Source organism: Misgurnus anguillicaudatus, chromosome 11, assembly GCF_027580225.2.
Source record: "Misgurnus anguillicaudatus chromosome 11, ASM2758022v2, whole genome shotgun sequence".
Lineage (NCBI taxonomy): Eukaryota > Metazoa > Chordata > Actinopteri > Cypriniformes > Cobitidae > Misgurnus > Misgurnus anguillicaudatus.
This window is the reverse complement of record NC_073347.2, coordinates 34,258,689-34,280,215: the sequence shown is the minus strand read 5'-3', so window position 1 is coordinate 34,280,215 and position 21,527 is coordinate 34,258,689. Positions and strand designations below refer to the sequence as shown.

The 21,527-nt window shown below is 36.8% G+C and overlaps 1 protein-coding gene across 4 annotated transcripts in view; it reads right to left on the bottom strand.

Moving 5' to 3' along the window:
- rmdn2 (regulator of microtubule dynamics 2) overlaps positions 1 to 21,527 on the bottom strand; it is a 58,061-nt gene that overhangs the window by 24,469 nt on the left and 12,065 nt on the right. For all 4 annotated transcript variants that reach the window (XR_008635165.2, XM_055170347.2, XM_055170346.2 and 1 more), the window contains exons 3-5: positions 9,818 to 9,992; positions 9,638 to 9,740; positions 6,635 to 6,695 (exon numbers count right to left, since the gene is read on the bottom strand). Coding sequence is in view for 3 of the 4 variants with exons in the window: in XM_055170347.2 (XP_055026322.2) it covers positions 6,635 to 6,695; positions 9,638 to 9,740; positions 9,818 to 9,992 (339 nt within the window). In the remaining variant the exon portion in view is untranslated. The remainder of the gene's footprint in view (positions 1 to 6,634; positions 6,696 to 9,637; positions 9,741 to 9,817; positions 9,993 to 21,527) is intronic.

The following is a 21,527-nucleotide window of genomic DNA, read 5'->3' as shown; positions in this document are numbered from 1 at the left end:
TAGTCATTGAACAATAATTAATAATATTTAAAAAAAAATTAATGCACATCGGCTGAAGATCAGTAGCCTAAACAAGCTTCTGCTACAATTACGAGTATTCTATTGGTGACATTTCAGCACTTGACAAATGGATAGCGACTCGTAAAAAAATCCAACTTTAAAATGTTCATTCAACAAAGAACATTAAGTAACTTGAACAAAGATTTCTTTGTTGAAGGGCGTCAATTGATTATTTTGTGTTCACTGAATGAAAAGAGCATAATCATTCAGCTAACAAATATTATTTTGTTGATTGGACTTAGATGTATAAGTTTTTGTTCAATTCGTTCACCCAACTTGCCAAACTAAGTAATCTGAACAAGCAATTAAAAAAAACTATGGTCGGAATGGTTCCCAGCATGCATTGCGACATGTTCACTTCTTTGGTTTATATTCACTAAAAAAGATGACTGTTTTAATGTTTGCTGGATTTATTTATGTTGTTATGTTGTTAATGTTAGTTATATGTTGTATTTAGAGTATTTTTTAAAGAATTATGTTTGTTCATTGTTACCATGATTGAGAATTGTGTGTTCAGTGTAGAGCGCAGCACAATGAGTTAGGGCAGCAAAAAGGTCTCTGGTTTAAGTCAGACAAAGGCTTTGTTTATGAGACCTTTCTGTGTACAGTCCAAAACATGTAGATTATTTAAATTTGGATATACTAAATTACTCTTTACCCAACTTAGTTACTAGTTGAGTAAACATAGAAATTTGCTTATTACCTAATTTTTGGTGTAAGTTGACATTACTCAGTAAATTGAGTAAGGTGACCTACATCATCCAAGAGTTGAGTAAACTCAAAAAAGCTGTGCAGCAAGTTGCCTTGAAAATTTAAGTTAAGTCAACTTTTTATTTTTTACAGTGTAGCACTTAAAACCCAGCTGCGAGCGATCGTTTTATGTGCATCTTTGGGAAACGCACGTAAATTAACAACAAATGTTCGTTAAGTAGCTTCTAGAAAGCGCCCCTAAGTCCTAAGTTCAATCATTATCGGGAAACCCAGCCCTGGTAAAGACACATGACGCATTTATCGTCCTGCACTTGGTAGTTTTTTTTCTACAACATCGGAAGTTTGCTAATTATCCGTATTCTTCTCTCGAGAAACCTTGCACATTCACTCAAAAAAATAAAAAGTTGGATTTACTTAAAAAAACTTTGTCAAGTGGGTTCCACATAGCTTTGTTAAGTAATGTCAACAAATAAAATAAAAAAAGTTGTATTTACTAAAAAAGTTTGTGTAAAATTGACAATTTAAATGTTGCATGGACTAAAGAAATCCTACTAATGTCACTATTATGAAACTTTTAATTGATGAAAACAAAATAAAAAAATAATGATTTAATATCTCCATAACAATAAATCAATCAATCAGAGTGCAGCTGCTCAATACAACCTTTATTTAATTACAGTTTATCAAACATATCACAAACAAATTTGAAATGCAATGTTACATTTCAAACCGTTTGTTGGGTTGTTTTGTTCTAAAATATATCAGAACAAGTTAATTAACTTATACTTGGCCACTTATTACTCAGGTACCTATCTAATCGTGCTACACTTTTGCAAGAGGGTACAACAATTCTGCCAGAACAACAATTTACCCATAATACACTGCAGCATCATCAGCCAATGAGATGCAAGTGTGTATTGGTTTTATCAATCTGTTACTTTTACGCAACAATGTTATATTGGCTGAACAAATAATTTTGAAGTAAAGCTGACAAGACACAGTCTTTTGTTGAAATTACTAAGTTAAATTAATCATATGCCGTTACTTTTGTTTGTTAAGTAAAGTGAACAAGAAATTATTTAGTAAAACTGACTCCAACCAAGTTCATTTTTTTGAGTGTTCTGTCATGCTGGTGAATGATCTCAGCCTCAATGAGGATAGTAATGAGCTCCCTGATCTTTGCTTTAGCCAAGTTTCCCGACAGAAAGAGAAAGCAAGCTAATAAAGAAAGTAAGCGACCTTATAGGAGATGAAGACAAGGATTTGCATAAGAAAAAGTGGGTTGTCTTTTAATGAGTTGAAATATTATACAGACCTACATTACAAAATTCCTAGAAACCATGTACACTCATAGACAAACACAGACACTTACCACACAGAAAGAAAAGAAAAAAACAACAACAGAACTTAAGAGCTGTGGCTGCCAGAGGATTATATAAGGTTAATCAGTATTTTCCTCATGGGCTTCAGAAATCCCCTGAGCAACTAGCCACAAACAAAAAGGTCTAACTGCTCGACAGACAAAAGAGATTGCTTTCACCTCTTCGCTTAGAACAGAAAGTTCTGTCTCAACACCTTGGGGTGAACATTCAGTCTCACTACTGAAAACCGGATCTTTAGGCAGATGGATACGGTTCAACGTAAAATGTGAGAGATGAAAAAATTAACATAATCGCAAAAAATATAAAGGCTGTCAGGTGAATCGAGACTCTGTTCTGCCGTCTATAACACTGATTCATACAGAAAACTGTCAGCAACTTTATAAATGGAATTTATACAAATATAATGACAAAAGTGCGAGGCATAAGTCATTGTGCTACACCAGGGGTCTCCAACCTTTTTGTGTGCAAGAGCTACCACAATGGATAAAACAATTTGGAAGGCTACTTCTTAATACAGTCTACTCAAAAATGTTTCTTTTACAAATTTTACTTGTTGATATGTTTTATTATGGTTTAAAATGTTAACATGCATTAAAAGAAGCCAAACTAATTAAAAAATATGTAATAAATAAATATTTACATCTTAGACTCAGGAGAGAGTATTAGCGTAGTGTACGCACTTTTCTTAGTGACGTATGACAAATTCGGAGGGCGGGGGACAGAGCAGCAGCAGAGAAACCGCTGTACGCTGCGTAAGCGCTCATCCTGGATCCGGATGAGTCTAAGATGGCGGCGCTACCGGAAGGTAGTTAATTACGTTAATAAAATTTTAAATATGGATATTTCTACCACAACACCGCACAGATTACCCTCAGAAGACCTTTGTTTATCATCCTGGAGCCGTTTGGATTTAATTTGTGAAGGATGGACGCACTTTTTTTGGACTTGAAGGTCGTGGACTATGGCTGGACCCCGTAATATTACATTTAATCAACTGAAAGATCTAAAATATTTTCTAAAATATTCGAAAATGTGTTTGTCTGAAAAACGATGGACATATGCAACTCGGACAGCTTGGGGGTGAGTAAATCATGGGTTTAATATCGTTTTTGGCCGAACTCTCTCTTTAAACCCCAGAGAGTCAGCCGACATTGGCTTAACTTAGCACCCTCTTCTATATGTTACATTATTAATACGCTCGCTTGTAAAGTTTATTCATATCTGTACTAGTGTTGCGCGAAATTCCCCATAGTGAGATTTTCCTATCGTCAGCCTGTGAGATCGCTTCTCTCGCTTGTTATGTCCACAAGCACTTTCATTCAAGAAAAAGCATGCAATGAGAATGTTATTGTGAAACTATAATGGTAATTATAATAATTAAAACTATGAATGGACAAAAATGCCAACTAGCGTCATGAAGACTCAATAGACGATGGACAAAAGGACAAAGGTCAATAGACGATAGTATCTCCTATCGGCACTTTGTACTGTTAATCCTGCTCTCTGGCTACAGAAATCTTTGCACAAACAAGACACAGAGAAAAAAACACATGCATATCACCATCCAAAGGCCTGTTTACACCAAGACCTAATATTTGTTGCAGACAAGATTTAAAAAAATCAAACAAACTCTTTTATGGACATATTTACAATAACTTACAATAAGTTTTTTCCTCATCTGACAAAAAGCGATAAGACAGGAGCTGACTGAAAGAAATACAGTACAGTACATTCCTGCATATATAAACTTTCATTCATCTCTAACACGAAAACGTCTCAAGGCATCAAAGGTCAAACGAAATACAAATCTGTAATAAACAATATAACTTTCTCTTGCATACTAACGTATTTAAGTTTAAGAGTTAAATCTGCACTAGGTTATAGTTTTCTTTAAGGGCAATATTTTGAAATGCATGGTGTGATGATAAATTACATGAAGGCCTCGTCTGCCAATCATCTAAACCATTTAGGGTTTTAGAACTTTATCAACTATAAAAATAATTTATATCAACGTGTCGCAAAATTGAAGTACCTTTAAAAAGGTTTACAGTTTTTGCCAATTGCTTACACCCGTTTTCAAAACTAAGTCTCATTTTTTCAAAACTCTACACACAATTCTCAAAACTGCACACACAAAATGCAAAGTAGCTCACATCTCCTTCAAAATGCAACACTGCATTCAAAATGCCATAAATACGTCAGAATGAAGCACTTGCATCAAATGGCAAACACATCTTTCATAATAATACATTTTTGGATATACCATGTAAACACTGCTGTTCTAAATCTAAAGCTCTTTAATCTTTCATAGGCTTATATATACATTTCAATACATTGTTACAGTAAAAGTAATCTGCTGAGAGGGGAACAAGTACATCGGAAACGGCAATGCAATGTAGAAACAGAAAATATTTATAAGTCCAAACATTACTGTTGTATACATTAGCATACAACAAAACTATAAACATGTAAACCAAAAGTATATTATTTTCAGTAGAACACAGTAAATTGTGTGTGGGGTCCCGATCCAGGAATTGGAGGGGGGGGGGTGCAGATTGCCAAAACAGGTAATCTGACCTTTGACTTATTTATAGGCTATACTACTGTAAAGTAAAGCAGTGATTGGTTAGTGATCAGTTAAAGGAATAGTCTACTCATTTTCAATATTAAAATATGTTATTACCTAGCTAACTAACTAAGAATTGTTGATACATCCCTCTATCATCTGTGTGCGTGCACGTAAGCGCTGGAGCGCGCTGCGACGCTTCGATAGCATTTAGCTTAGCCCCATTCATTCAATGGTACCAATCAGAGATAAAGTTAGAAGTGACCAAACACATCAACGTTTTTCCTATTTAAGACGAGTAGTTATACGAGCAAGTTTGGTGGTACAAAATAAAACGTAGCGCTTTTCTAAGTGGATTTAAAAGAGGAACTATATTTTATGGCGTAATAGCACTTTTGGGAGTACTTCGACTTGTCTGAAAAGTCCGCTCCCCTTCTCACTTTCATAATGGGAGAGGGAGGGTGTTACTGCGCCGAGTCGAAGTACTCCCAAAAGTGCTATTACGCCATAAAATATAGTTCCTCTTTTAAATCCGCTTAGAAAAGCGCTAAATTTTATTTTGTACCACCAAACTTGCTCATGTAACTACTCGTCTCAAATAGTAAAAACGTTGATGTGTTTGGTCACTTCTAACTTTATCTCCAAATGGTACCATTGAATGAATGGGGCCAAGCCAAATGCTATCGAAGCGCCGCAGCGCGCTTCAGCGCTTACGTGCACGCACACAGACGACAGAGGGATGATTCAACAATTCTTGGTTAAGGTAATAATAACATATTTTAATATTGAAAATGAGTAGACTATTCCTTTAAGCAATTAGTGTTTGCACATGTGAGAAGTGTGTCTGTGTGACCTGGTAAATAAGTGTAGCATTTTGATTGGTTGTGTTTGGAAAAGGAAAGCAAGTCACTTCTTCATAGATCTTTGTTTTAGGTAGAGAATTGTGTGTAGTGTTTTGAAAAAAGTGTTTTATGCAATTGAAAACTGAGTCAAAGGCTGAGAAATAGCTTATGCTTTTTGAAGATTTGGCATGTAGTTTTGCACTTTGAGTGAGAGGTTTCAAAAATCGTGTGACATGAAAAGATTTCGTGTGTAAGCAATCGGAAAAAACTGTAAACATGCCTTTGCATTTGATGAACATGCACTGGGTAATGCAAAGAAAAACCTGAAGCAATTAAACAGGCATCTGTATTTACATGTTAGCTTGGGGCTGTCTTTGCATGTGTTTACATTCCTGGGGTGTGGTGATGCTATCACGAGAGTTTTGTAAGATGAGTGAGTTTATCCAGCAATGCAACAGGCCAAAAGAAAACCTCCGGTGCAGGCGATCCGCACGTACCCACATCCCCACATGTGCACATACACGTACTGTATTGAAATCCACAGCTACAAATGTACAGTATGTGGATCCAATTCACTGAATAAGGTTTGTTTATGAGGGACTCTAGATGTTCAGCCAAAATTTGTGTGATTTGGATAAAAGCCCAACTCCTGGTGCTTCAGATGGCCAGTCCACTTACAGCTACTTTATTGCATTTAACGCAGTGTATGTATTTTTTTGCAAACGTTTCTTTAAATTACATGATCGTAAATATGAACACAAGATTGAATGTAACATAAAACAAATTATTTTTGTCAACTTTATTAATGCGAAAATAAAGACCTTACTTATACTCGCATGAGCAGTCATGTTGGGATATTTCTTAACCCTTCGCTTGAAGTGGTCCCAAAAAATCTTTGTTGACTCCGGGCCGTTAAATTATTGAAAAATCAGTTTGGCAACGCATGACGTCACCCATTAAAAGTGAATGGGAAGCGTTAACGCTGACGCCCCGTGTGAATGCACCATAAGGAGTAAAATGGGTTTGGGGGTTTTGCATCTGAACTCTTTATATATACATACACACAAACTCACCACTGATGACTTTCAGCACACAGTGGATCGATGGAAATTGCCTTCTCGCCAATCGTTTTCCCTGGAAAAAATAAAGAAACATGATAATATTGTTTTAGCAGATGAGGTGATCACATATCATGTCTGTACAAATGAGAAAACACTTCCTCTGCTGTTACTAAGAGTATTTTTAGGAACCCTGAAGGTTTACATGAAGTGATCATTTGTCTGTCTTTGAAGCCATCAAAAAGAGAACTGATTGGAGATCTGTGATTAAAGTGGCATTACTGAAGAAGCATCAAGAACTGGTTGATCCTGTCCCTTCAAACCCACAGAGAACTGAGTGGAGATCAGTGATTTAAGGCGCATCTGAAACTAAACAGGTTAATCCTGTCCCTCCAAACACACAGAGAATGAGCAGCTATTGTGTTGCACTTAATTGCTGGGATTCGCATCTCACTGTGATTTAAAGATGAACAGAAATGAAGAGCTCAACACAAGGCACGCTGACTTTCATAACCTATAAAACTGTCAACACATTGCCTCTGTCTAAATGTATGTACTGTATTTAAGCAATAAGTTCCTGCAGCTCAACTGGGATTGTATTAGCATCAAAGGTCATGAGTTTGATCACAGAGAACACACATCTTGACAAAAGTAATGAAGAGCTTGATTGCAATGTAAGTCGTTTAGGATAAAAGTAGTGAAGAAACAAAATGAACATTTTGGGAAGAAACTTGTACCGAAAATTCTGGATTGCAAGTTTTTGTATAATTATATAATTTTAATATAAAATAATAATTTAAGTAATAATCATTATTATTTTAATTAAGTTGGACTACAAACCGATCGCGCTTTACTGTGTAGCGCTATGATAACACATGCAGCGAAGTGCCATTTATTTCGGCCAATTGTTTTACTTTCAGCAGAAAAAACGATTAATGCCATTTCTGGCCGAAAATTTTCGGCAGGCGATATTTTGGTGCATCCCTTGATAAAAGCATCTGCTGTGCTGAATGCTTAAATGTATATTCTCAAAGATAACTCAAATCTTATGGTTTATTAAGAAATTGTCTTTTTTCCCTTCAATTTCTACTCTAAAATCGACTTTTCCTAAGCCAGAGGTGTTATTGTAAAGAAATTTTAAAGAAACTAATCTAAAATTACTGAATTGGTTAGTTAGTTAGCATTTAGACACCAAATATTAGTAACAAAAAGTTTATGTGACTAGCTACGTTTACATTTACACATTTTGCCTCAATCGGAATGATATCATTCTGATTGATAAATCCTATTATAGTGTTTACATGAAAACTTAACGAATGTGATCAGATTAATGTGCATGATTATATCGTCACTGTCCGATGAAAACCACGTATGTCCATTTTGCAGATTTTGTGATTTTTCGACGGATTGAATGTACAGGTTCATTTCCGTATACAGTATGCTTCACATATCTAAATGGCCAATGAAAAGTTGTGAAATCATGTCATCTGATTTTCACGTATATCCATTTGGTGTCAAAGCTGTCAATCACGCCGTGTATCTCCCGCCCTGTGGAGGCATCTTGCCGGTCTCGTGAAGTTTCATCGAAGCTCAGCACTGGATATAGTCAAATAAACATAGCCGGTTGAGACAATGACTTTCCTTCATCAAGGTAAACGTTTCCCCCTGACGCCAGACGTACGTCTAGGAGTGACAAAATTACGGTAGGACTGTGCAAACAAAGTATCTGTCTAGCATTACCATGTCAGTGTATTGATTCATTGTCCCTTCATAGTTTGCAAGAGACATTTAATAAATGTATAATTAATATTAAATAAACTAAGCGTATTTAACTAAGACGTAGGCTATTTAATAAACTGAGCGTTTTAAACTGTCAATATGAAACGCGACTTGGCCATTCTAATTAATGATCGGAAGAACGCGTATCGACCACCGTTACTGTAAAATATGCACGTATGTCCATTTAAACTCAATTTTGGTCAAATGTGGATTATATCATTACACTGGCAAGAATATGGTTACATGTAAAGATGCCGTACCAAGATTGACAACGCCACATTCAACTGCTTTTGAAATACTGTGTTTTTTTCCACTTCCTGAAAAGTAACCGTTTTGGACATACGTGAGTTTCAACTCAGATTTCATCATCTGACATGCACACATTTTACAAATATAAAGTTTGCCGCTGTTCAGTGGCTGCCGGTGACTTCTTTTTTGAAGGTGCACAATGCAAAGTTCGTCACAACGTGTATTTAGCCAGTCATGTGTGTGTGGGTCATCATTTCAAAATATGTGTTCGGCGCGTCATGTGAACCATGTGCATAATGCGGTTTGTTAAAATAAGTGCCTGCTGCACACGCGTCTAAAGGGTTTATGATAAAAGTGACGCTTGCATTTGTCAGATTCTCAATCTCATGTGTAATCAGAGTTTAGTGTTAAGTGAGTGTCTTGCGAGTATTTTGTGAACGTAAGCGTCTCTTTGATCATAAACCGTTTCAACGCGTGTGCAGCAGGCACTTATTTTGACAAGACACATGATGCACATGGTTCACATGACACTCCGAACACATATTTTTAATTTGCGCACTTCACCTGCTGCCACTGGTGCTGTATGAAGTTATGCAAGTTGGCTCCTTTAATTCCGATTACGGTAAGTTGTTTACATGGAGCTGATAACTGATAACTTTTTTTGTGAGATTTACTGTTTTCTTCATAAAATCTTACTGTAAGTAATGTAAGAAAAATTCAATGAAAATATAACCTTGATATCTTTAATATTGACTGAGTACGGTCATGTCAAAGATTGAAATTGATGTAAAATAATTGCTTGAAATCAAACTTTGATGCTCCAACTCCAATTTGATTATGATTTTCACAGACAGGATCACATGTGGGCAACTACACTAACATCGTTTAATTGTCTTCTAACAAGAAATATTATTTACATGCTGTAAATTTTGAGTTTAAGTGCCATCAGTAGGTGTGGCCTCAGGTTAGATTTGTGTGAAAGAAGCTTACCGTTCTCAGCAAAACTTTTTTTCTCAGCAAGGTCCACAGCGAAATCGTGGGCATCCGAGTATGCTCTGGACAAACGCCAAAGATACTGGCACTTCTGATCGAACTGTAAACAAATACATGATATGTATGTCACTCATTTATTAAAAATCTACAAATATCAATGTACCCGAAGTCACACACCTCGTCTTTCTTCTCTAGAAGTATGTCCAGGCCCTCTGCTTTCTCCGTCCCGTTAAGGTTGTGCAGACGGTCGGCTTTCTGCAGAAGGGCTGTGAGTTCATCTACTGGCTCCTTCACTGTCTTCAGATCTTCATCACTTTGGTCTTCCTCTGAATCTGTCAGCGCGGTTATATACCTGCAGCACAACACAAAGATGTCATTGAACTAGGACTGAGTAAGTTTTGGGAATATATTGGCCTTTATTCCCAGCGGGACAACAAGAATATTGGTGTGGTCTGATTTGACCCTCCCTCTTTAAACAGTGAATTTTATTTTTATCATGCATTGTTTTAATAAAGGTGATTGTGACAGTTTAATCTTACATAAGGCTTTGACTTGAATGTAAACATTAATTTTACTTTGCAGAAAAAACTGAGATATATTGCAATCTATTCCATAATTACCTAGATTTTTGGTTAATATCACTCAGTCCTACAATAAACTAACTAGTCAGAAGCATAATGTTAGACAGAAGAGGACTGTCCCGCCAAACTGAGTCTGAGTTCAATTGTAATTCTCATAGCACCTTATGAAATATATCACTCTTTGCCGCAGCTGTGTTTACTGCTAAATGATTACATGTTTGTATTTTTTCATGTGTCTTTTCCTGTCTATTATAGAAAGTTTCAGCAGTAACAACATAAACAAACGGCTTTCGTGGAACAAACATAACTTCTGGTTAGGGCTGTGCAAAATATTGATACAGCTAACTATCGTGATAATTTTTTCACGATAGTGTATCGATATTTCAAACTCTACTGTCGGTATTTCTAAAAACCCATCAAATCCCGTTGTGTGCGTCAAACGACCTCCTCCGCCGCTGCTGTAGTTGTCGCTGCCCAGTTGTCTGCTATATACAGCCATTTGGCCAATGTCTTAAGTTAGCGCATGTGAGAAAATGGCAGAAAATTTTTAAACACCTGCAGCTTTCAAAGCCGTGTGGAAGGACTTTGGCTTAAAAAAAAAGTAAAAAAAAAAAAAAAAAATTTAACTCCATTTTTTTTTGAAATTTTATTTTATTTTATTCTTTATTTTCCACGATGCGGAAAACATGGACGGAATCCAAGGATAAAAACGGAATTTACTTTACAACGCGGAATGCCACGGAATTTGGCAAATATTTGATTCAGTCATTTTTAAAACCCATTATAATTCATTTTCAAATGATAGTTTTTTGACAAGCTCTTCCAAAACATTTTCCTTTTGTGATCATAGATTGTTGAAAGACAGTTTAATAATTGATATATTTACATTTAATACTGAAAGGTTAAACAAAATGAGTATAGTTTTATGATAAAAATAAAAAAATAAACATTTGGCTAATTGTCAGTACCATTGTTGTAGTACATTGCAGTTACAGTGACAGACAAAATACACTGTAATTATAAATAAAACTTTCAATAAATTGATGTTAAATTGTATTTGTTTAATGTTTTCACTTGATAAGATATGCTTTTTGGTTACTAAAATTAAATTTAACCATTAAAAGCATAATCCAGAAAAATAAAAACGGAAAACACGGAATTTGAGAATAAATAAAACGGAAATTGGAAAAAAACAGATATCATAGGGCCTTACATATCAAGTTTTATACTACACTGTTTATGTAAACCTGCCTGGTATAAAATAAATGACAATAAGGTTGTATGTTAACATTAGTAAATGTATTAGCTAACATGAACTAACCATAAACAATATAGATTTTCAGCATTTATTAATCTTGTTAATGTTAGTTAATGGCATTGCCAAATACAACGTGTTAGTTCGTGTTTGCGAAAACTAATGTTAACAGTCAGTCACACATATTGATTTTAAAAATGTATTAGTAAATGCTGAAATTAACAAACGAATATTAATAAATGCTGTATAAGTATTGTTGATAGTTAACAAAATTCAGTTCAAACAAAGATGGTACTTACTTTATCTTTGTATATTATGTTGCTTGACTTATTTTAAACAAATTAGTAATCGTTATTTGAAAGCTTGTCTTTGTGCATTTAAAATTACATAAACAATTTTATTTAATAAACAATTTTATTTAGTCTTAGATAAAGATAAATATTGCATAGATATTGTAATATCTCCTTAACACAAAAAAAAAAACTGGGCCTGGCTCAGTCCTAATGAAAGAGAAATATGAAAAACATGCTTGAAAGATAATCTTTCATCGTGTGTGTTTCCTTAAAAGTGTGGGGGATGAAGGAATTCCCTGTAAAGGCCAAGCACAAATTAGCTAATCAACATCCAGACCTAACAAGGTGTTTTCACAGGAAGGTCAAACGGATGCAGCCGCTAACGGTAGACGTTCATAAAAATGTTTACATCCACGGAGTACACGTGAAGCAGGCCAATTTATTGTTTATTGGAACTGGCGCTTTCAGACACCTCAAGGCTTTTATGTACAAACACTTTTAAGTGTTGGTTATTTCACTCGCTCTCAAGCACGCAATACCTGCCTAACTTTACAGGCTTCAAAAAAAGTCCCGTTTCAATAACCCCAAGTGTGTACTAACACCCTGTGCTCTCCTCGGCCAAGAGGAGTGTGTAAAAACTCAACATTAATTACAGGCTAAACTATAAATGAAAGACTTGAATGGGCAAAAGTAAAGACATAAAAGGCTTCCATTAAGAGCTGGCACAGACGCTACGTGCGTCATCTGCGGTTTGTGAGAACATTTGAGACTTCGAGCGATACTTCTGGAGGGATGTGTTGGAGCTGGAACCTCCGAGGGCACATTATATACAATGAGGTCGCTCGACAATCAGCGATAACCTACAGCCCCAGGAATTAGAAAACGCCGGTGAATGAGTTTCTAACCATCGTAAACACTCAAATCTAGCTGTGCCGGTATGTTTTTCATTTTTGGTGCTACAGTTACAAAAGGACTGCCAGAGATGTGAGTCATTTTGGCCGGTTCTTCTGCGTGTCTGCTGTAATGTGCAACGGTATCTTTCTCACATCCTAATTCAGCACAAATTACACAAGTCTGCACTCCTCTTCTGCAAAATAAGTTGAACTGCATCCCAAAACTCAAGTAAGTTGGCCGACAGCGTAATCAGACGCTGGCGTCTTCAAAGCGATCCATATAAACATAAACAGGACAGCAGAAGGTTCAGTAGTGAGGTGTGCCATAATATATGTGATGCACATTGAATGTCTGCGATATCTGGAAATAAACAAAAGGTTTTGGCACTTTAATGTTTAATATTGCATAAAAGTATTTAAGTTTAGGTCACTAATCGGATAAGCAAATGTGTGACGTTAACGCATTTGCACAAAAGGTCAGATTTCTGTACTTTCATCATTCAAAAGGCTGAAAATGTTACGGTGCATGAGATATAATCTATATTACCCAGCCCTCATCTTGAGTTCTGGATCGAAGGACACAACCGCGCCCAGGAAAAGCCGAATCTTCCGCAGGGATTATTCCGATGGGAATCTTTTATCTGCCTCTTTGTGCAGAACTATACGTTCAAGAGCAATCTGTTCGTTTAAGAGCACATGTCTTAATCTGTCCTCAGCAAAGATCAACAACTGTCAAGTATCTGGCTGTAGGCTTAAATCTGAAGCATCAACTCGGCAACCGCAGTAAAAAAAGAAGACTAGCAAACATCATTAACACAAAGCTGCGTCTCCACTTCTGTTTATGTTTGACGGCCATACTTTATTATCACTGTTCTAGTCATTTGTTCAACAAACAGAAAACACAAACTGAAAGAGATTTTGTAGACCATTGCACTTGCATTTTACACTACAAAACCAAAAAAAATTATATTCAGATGGGTTATGCCGATAAAACATTAGGTTAATCACCAATCGCTGATGCTTTTGATGATGCCATGACAATTTTTGCCATGAATGTTTTAAGAGCACCAATGGTCCGATTCAATTGAACATTTCCTTTGGTATGTAAGTGTGTATTAGTACGTATAATAACGATATGCAAATGTACAAACCCCAAAGTAAACGATAACATGAGTTATCATCTCCAAAGTAAATCTCTTTTCTTGGACTACAACAAAACACACGGATTGTAGGCAACAGTTTACTTCCTGGGATTGGTGATGTAGACAAGACCGACTTTATTATAATTCCTCCCGCTTCAGACTCACAGCCTGTAAGTTAACGTCTATTAGCATTGCATTGTGAGCGAATCTTTCAAACATGGTAAGGAGCGTCACATTTCCAGCTGACGTCAGAGGTATTCAGACTAATCACAACATACAGATTAGCTGGCCAATCAGGGACACAGAGCTTTTCAAATCCTTGCATTTCCGGAAGAGAGTGGAATCTGGAGCTATAAAAATGTACGGTATGTGGAAAATTATGTTTTTTTAACCATTATTTTAGCAATAAAATAGGTGCTCTTTAAATTATTATTTTGCATATTATTACTATGGTCACGTCATAGTTTCACATCTACATTTATTTTTCTAACTTTGTCATTAAAGTAAGCAAACCAATCTAGTGGCTTGTCTAAGATAAATTAGATAAGTAAACTATTGCCTGATCTCCGATAAAATTGTCTATTGGAAATCTCAAACTTTGACGACAGGACAATCTGACTATGGAGAAGATCGCCCAACACTAATTTAAAGTTAATCATTTATGAAAATTCATATTTTTTATTCATAGTTTTAAAAACGATATACACTCACCTAAAGGATTATTAGGAACACCATACTAATACTGTGTTTGACCCCCTTTCGCCTTCAGAACTGCCTTAATTCTACGTGGCATTGATTCAACGAGTTGCTGAAAGCATTCTTTAAAAATGTTGGCCCATATTGATAGGATAGCATCTTGCAGTTGATGGAGATTTATGGGATGCACATCCAGGGCACAGAGCTCCCGTTCCACCACATCCCAAAGATGCTCCATTGGGTTGAGATCTGGGTTCTCTTATTGGGTTGAAAAAATACAAAGAAAAGTGGAACATATTTAATGGTGTCCTTTTTAACAAAAGGAAGGTTATTATTATAAACTTAAAACTTATAATACTTTACTTGAAGTTCATAAGGGGACAGAGAGTCTTATACTGTCTGACCAGAGGCCAATTGCAGAAACAACAACATTAGTCATGTATTTTTCTTCTTCAAGAATGGCCATAACATATAAAGGTATTTATATTTAAATCCTTACTAATTGCTAGTTGGTCAGATTCTTAAGACATAAGACAGGCTTAACCTTATGGCTATGTTTATGTAACCAGCCACAGAGCTACATTACAACAACATGACAGATGAGATTCTGAGGCCTGACCCAAAATAGAAACATTTTCCTCAATCACATTGTATTTTCCAAAACAATCAGAAGAAGAAAATCAGAAAAACCTCTGGGGCCATTCAAGAAACCCCATCATTACAGGGGTTCCCAGTCAGCATCCCAGACAATGGTCCTTCATTTATCCTGCTGAATGCACACTGGTGGAAAGCAGGAGGTTGACAAAGAGAAAAAAAAAACTAAATCAGCAGTTCACAGTGAACCAAGTTATATCTCGCCTATAAATTAGATGCATTAAATAAGCATTTCTTCAGCAAGACCCTAAAGTTTTGTTACGGTGAAACACCTTCACTGCCCAAAGTATGTCAAAGTACGTAAACAGGACAGATTAAAACTCGAGCCTCTAGTCTTTAATATGCATGACAAATCACAGGCACTTTCAAATGGAGGATTGTTCAGAGGAAACATGGTTTCCATCACAACGGTCACGGGCTGTGCACACATTCAAGTGACTTCATCAAGAGCAGCAGAACCCAAAAAAATCTCCTAACCCTCATATGCTCCTGTAGCTCTATTGTTAGCATTGCAAAAGTTGTGGGTTCGAATCCCAGGGCACAAAGTAATCCTTTTTGGCTTTGGCTCTATCATTAAAAAAATATTTAAGTTAGATTTCAAATTTTTTTACCAAATCAACACAGACATCTCTGCTACAAATAAACACTTTGTGCCCTATCATACACCCGGCAAAATGCAGCGCAATGCGCGACGCAAGTGTCTTTTGCTAGTTTCAACCCGCCGCAATTATAATTTTCACGTTTAGCGCCACATTGTTTAAATAGCAAAAAAGCATTTGCGCACAATTTTGCGCCCATAGGCGTTATGGTCTGAAAACGAGGTGTGTTCAGGCGCATCGTTGGCGCGTTGCTAAAAATGCTTTTCCTTAAAAAAAAATTTAAAGTTTTTTTTAATGCTACCCCACGGATTTATGGAAATATGATGACCCTGTACCTGTGGATATGGTGAGATGAGAAACATTTTGCTCGGCCTTGTATAAATACATAAAGTAGCTGTGTTACAATTAACCCTGCGTTAGTTTGTGCCCCGGTCACCCCTACTCATCAACTGCATATTGGATAAAATCATAATGTAAATTTGTCGTTACAATGAATTACCTGGAAGGTCATATGCTTTCAGACAATAAACATTGATTGGTTGAGTGTAGGCACTTATTTGCAGGCCAAAATATAAGGTTTTACAAAAATTATTGTTACATCCATAAGCATTTATGCCTCGGGCCTCTGTGAGTTTGCACATATTTTCTTACACAAACTTGACACACAAAAATGTCCTGTCTGTGCCTTTACAAACAATTTCTATACAGCAACACTGCACAGTCTGACAAACAAACGTCACAGTCCATCGAGCAGAACTGTGTTCCACGTTGATTTATTAAACAGAGCATTTATTCATTTTTCTCCTCCAAGCGTGAATGATATGACCTGTCTGCCTCTATATAAACAATAACCATTTTCTTGTAAATCTACAACTATCACACATAATAAATGGTATCGTTTAAAACGTGCAAGTTTTAACATCCTTCAGCAACGAAGGCGAGCCGGGACTGCGCCATGGGAACAGTGACAAAAATTACAAGTTTCTGCACGATGCTGCAAAAATTAGGCAGTGATAACTCAGCAGTCACGCTTTCTGATTGATCGCCCGGTGCTTTAAAGAGAGACAGCGAGGAGGAAACTGTTTTGACAGATGTATAGTTCTTTGAACCCCGAGGGGCTTTGGGACCAAACTACACAACATTCAGCTGTAAATCGGCGCGTTGTGGTGTTAAAACATCCTGAACGCGCTGACTATAAACACAGTAATCGACCAGAACACAAAAGCCAGTCATGGTCTAAAAACGCTGCAAACATTCAGACAAGCAAAACTCATGAAAAACGATCATATAGTTTTAAGGCATTGCCAAGGCATACACGGAATTATCTGGATGAAAAGCTTCACAAAACAAATGCTTAAAATAACATCATTTTTGGATATGAAAGGTGCTTGAAAAGTAAAAAAAAAAAAAACGGTGAAGTTACAAACAATAAAACTGATATAATGATAATCGCTTCAGGAGTAAAAATTTATTAAGACTGGAACGGACTTGTAGGAGCTAAATGCTCGATTTAGTAAACAATCATTACAACGAATGACTGGAGGGAACGGAGTTCACATTTATACAGATGACAAATCATTTGGACAGCATGCAAGAAAGACATAATTTTCATCCAAAACCTCCTATTTACAAATATTACCTCACTGTATCATGGTTCTGCCATCTTGTCCTTTGTTTAATCTAATCTTGTGGCAGAATCATGACAGACCCATGTTTTGTGTGGGATCACGTGGGCTCAGTATTGGTTTTACTAAACCACGTCTGCGTCCGAAAACTCTAAATTGCTGTCTTCTGAGGCAGCTTTCCAAGCAGGAAGGCATCAAGGCATGTCCGAATTCAATGTTTGGTTTACTTCCTGTCTCCTGAGATACCCATGCGTGGACGTACATTAAGAATGTGATTGGTCGAGCCCGGCCGAGTTCGAAAAAATAAAATGGCGGCCAAGGACGCGACTGGACCACCAATTTAGTGTAAATAAAGGTAGATTTTCACTTTTTACACATTTTGATTGCATTTCTAGCAAGTAATTAGTATTGTACTTTTCAAATATGTGATTAGTTATCACAAAGGCGCTCTCTGTTTAAATTTCAAACACGCTGCCTTTGAAGTGTGTCTTTCTCTGAGCTGCCTTCATGCCTCCGAAGTCATTTTCTCATGAGGCAGCGAGGCAACGAGTCACTGCCTTGAGTTTTCGGACGCAGCGCACGTGTTCCCATTGTCTTGTCACTTTTACCCCGCTCCCTTGTCATCCTCCTCTTTATTGTTTAACCCTTGTCACCTGTTGTCCTCATTAGTTCTCCCCTATTTTAGGTCCTTGTGTTTGTGCATTGTTGTCCCTTCATGTGTATACTCTCAGTTAAGTATAGTGATATTCAGTGTTTTGTAGAAGAGTGTTCTGTCTGTTTATTGTGAAGTATTTACCAGTTTAGTGTCTTAGTCTAGTCTTGTTTCCAGTTGTGTTTAGTGTATTAGTTATCCGGTTTATGTTGTTTTGCTCCCTCGTGGGCCTTTGTTTTCTGTTTTTTGTTTAATAAAGTGTTTGTGTTCATCAACCTCTGTCTGCACTTGGGTTCCTCCTCATATACCATAACACGCTGTCTTTCTGAATCATGCATTAGCTATGTGCATCAAGGCCTTCGATATAAGGGACTATCGGACAATACAGTGAATTAAGTAGTTTATTATTGAAATGTACTTTTTTTCAGAATAAAATATTGGTGATTTGTATGCTGCCTGTGGAAAAGATTTGATAAATAAATGGCCTAACTTTGAAATCAATCTTATCGTTTCAGTAATCACTGTGAATTAGGAACCCATTTACATCTTGTGAACATTGATACTCCAGCCAAATATCAACATTGCCCCATGGTTTACTTACCCTAAAGCAATCCAAGATACATATGTCCATCATCAAGGAACAACTTGTGACTTTAAACCCAAAAAAGTGCATTCATCCTTCACAGAGTTAATCCACACTAGAGCTGTCACGATTATGAAATTTGGCTGACGGTAAATTGCCTAATAAATTGTGACGATTATTACAATTAATTTCCTGTTTTAGGGCTTTGATGATTATGATGATTAATTGTCTGTTTTTGCTTTGACATTTAATTCTCATACATTTTTTGTTTGTTCATAAAATAATTTTCACACATTGTTGTGATTATTTAAATTAAATCTTTTGCAAAGTTTATCTGGCAGTAAATATTATAACACATAATAAAAAGTAATCTGATATGGTCTCGTTTATACAGGCGGGGCAGCTCCCCCTTGTGTTTTTTTAAAAGATGTGCAATCATTGCGGTGATCGGAAATCATCAAACAATTGCGATGAGACGATTATTTACTCATTGTGACAGCCCTTATCCACACGGCTGCAAGGGGTAAATAAAGGTCTTCTGTGGGTATTCGATGGGATTTCGTAAGAAAAATATCCATATTTCAAACTTTATAAACTGTAGTAACTAGCTTCTATTAACGGTGCCATCTTAGACTCAATGCGATTCAAATAGGAGTTTTAGCGTCCAAGATGCTGTCATTACCGGACGCTTGTTATTATAGTTTATAAAGTTTAAAATCTTGATATTTTTCTTACAAAATAGCATTGACGAACTGCAAAACACCTTTATTAACCCCTTTGGAGCCTTTTGGATTACTTCTGTGAAGGATAAATGCACTTTTTTGGGCTTTAAAGTCAGAAGTTGTTTCCTGATCCCTGTTTTCTACCGCTATAAGCTTGGAAAACCAAGGACATTTACTAAAATAACTTTTAAATTTGTTCGTCTAGAGGTTGATGGACATGTATCTCGGATTGCTTGAGGTTGAGTACATTTTAGGGTAATTTTGATGTACACTTGTTGATACGTAGATATAAAGTGATTGTTCACCCAAAAATGACATTTCGGTCATAACTTTTTCACTCTCATGCTATTACAAACCGGCCACTTTATTAGGTACACCTTACTAGTACCGGGTTGGACCCCCTTTTGCCTTCAGAACTGCCTTAATCCTTCGTGGCACAGATTCAACAAGGTACTGGAAACATTCTTCAGAGATCTTGGTCCATATTTACATGATAGCATCACGCAGTTCCTGTAGATATGTCGGCTGCACATCCATGAAGCGAATCTCCGGTTCCACCGCATCCCAAAGGTGCTCTATTGGGTTGAGATCTGGTGACTGTGGAGGCCATTTGAGTACAGTGAACTCACTGGCATGTTCAAGAAACCAGTCTGAGATGGTTTATCATGCTGGAAGTAGCCATCAGAAGATGGGTACGCTGTGGTCATAAAGGGATGGACATGGTCAGAAACAATACTCAGGTAGGCTGTGGCGTTGACACAACGTTCAATTGGTACTAATGGACCCAAAGTGTGCCAAGAAAATACCCCCCCCCACCATTATACCACCACCAGCAGCTTGAACCATTGATACAAGGCAGGATGGATTCATGCTTTCATGTTGTTGACGCCAAATTCTGACCCTACCATCCGAATGTCGCAGCAGAAATTGAGACTCATCAGACCAGGCAATGTTTTTCCAATCTTCTATTGTCCAATTTTGGTGAGCCTGTGTGAATTGTAGCCTCATTTTCCTATTCTTTGCTCTCAGGAGTGACACCCAGTGTGGTCTTCTGCTGCTGTAGCCCATCCGCCTGAAGGTTTGACGTGTTGTGCATTCAGAGATGCTCTTCTGCGTACCTCTGTTGTAACGAGTGGTTATTTGAGTTACTGTTGCCTTTCTATCAGCTCGAGGCAGTCTGGCCATTCTCCCCTGACCTCTGGCATCAACAAGGCACTTGCCCCCACAGAACTGCTGCTCACTGGATATTTTATCTTTTTTGGACCATTCTCTGTGAACCCTAGAGATGGTTGTGCATGAAAATCCCAATAGATCATACTCAGATCAGCCTGTCTGGCACCAACAACCATGCCACGTTCAAAGTCACTTAAATCACCTTTCTTTCCCATTCTAATGCTCGGTTTGAACTGCAGCAGATCGTATTGACCATGTCTACAATGCATAAATGCATTGAGTTGCTACCATGTGATTGGCTGATTAGAAATTTGCGTTAACAAGCAGTTGGAATGGTGTACCTAATAGTGCTGCCACTAACGACTAATTTTCTAACGACTAATCTTTCGACTAATTTTTCGAATAGTCGACTATTCTAAACGACTTATTAAAAAAAACTCAAGTGTTTGTTATTTCATTGTGTCCATTTTATTTTGAACCCACCGGTGTCACAAACAATATGAATAACTTAAATGTTACCAAATAAAAAATTACAATGTAAACAATATAAATAATAATAAAAACTTCCAGTGCAAAGTAGATGCTTAACAGAAATATGAAATGTTTCACTTCTACTCTTTGATCTTATATTGCATTTTAACACAACTGAATGCTATTTTACATATTATCTGTTCTGTTGTAGCCTATAAAATAGTGACTAAACATGACCCATCACCTCGTTTTTTATCCAACCAGCTGTTCCTTTAACTGCTGCTAAAATCCTGATTTAGATATGCAAAAATCACCATACATTTACATTGTAGCTTTACTGCTGTTGCTCTTCTCATAATTGTTGTTGTGTTTTGAGCCATTTCTTGATTTTAAATCCGAGTGATATAGCGCAGACAATTCGGTGCAAATTCAGAAATATAAGAGAATACACTGTTGTTGTTACATAGACTACAGAACACGGCATACAGCATCATAGGGAGGGAGAAAGCTCGCACACAGACTCACACTACTGCTAATCTTTCTTCAAG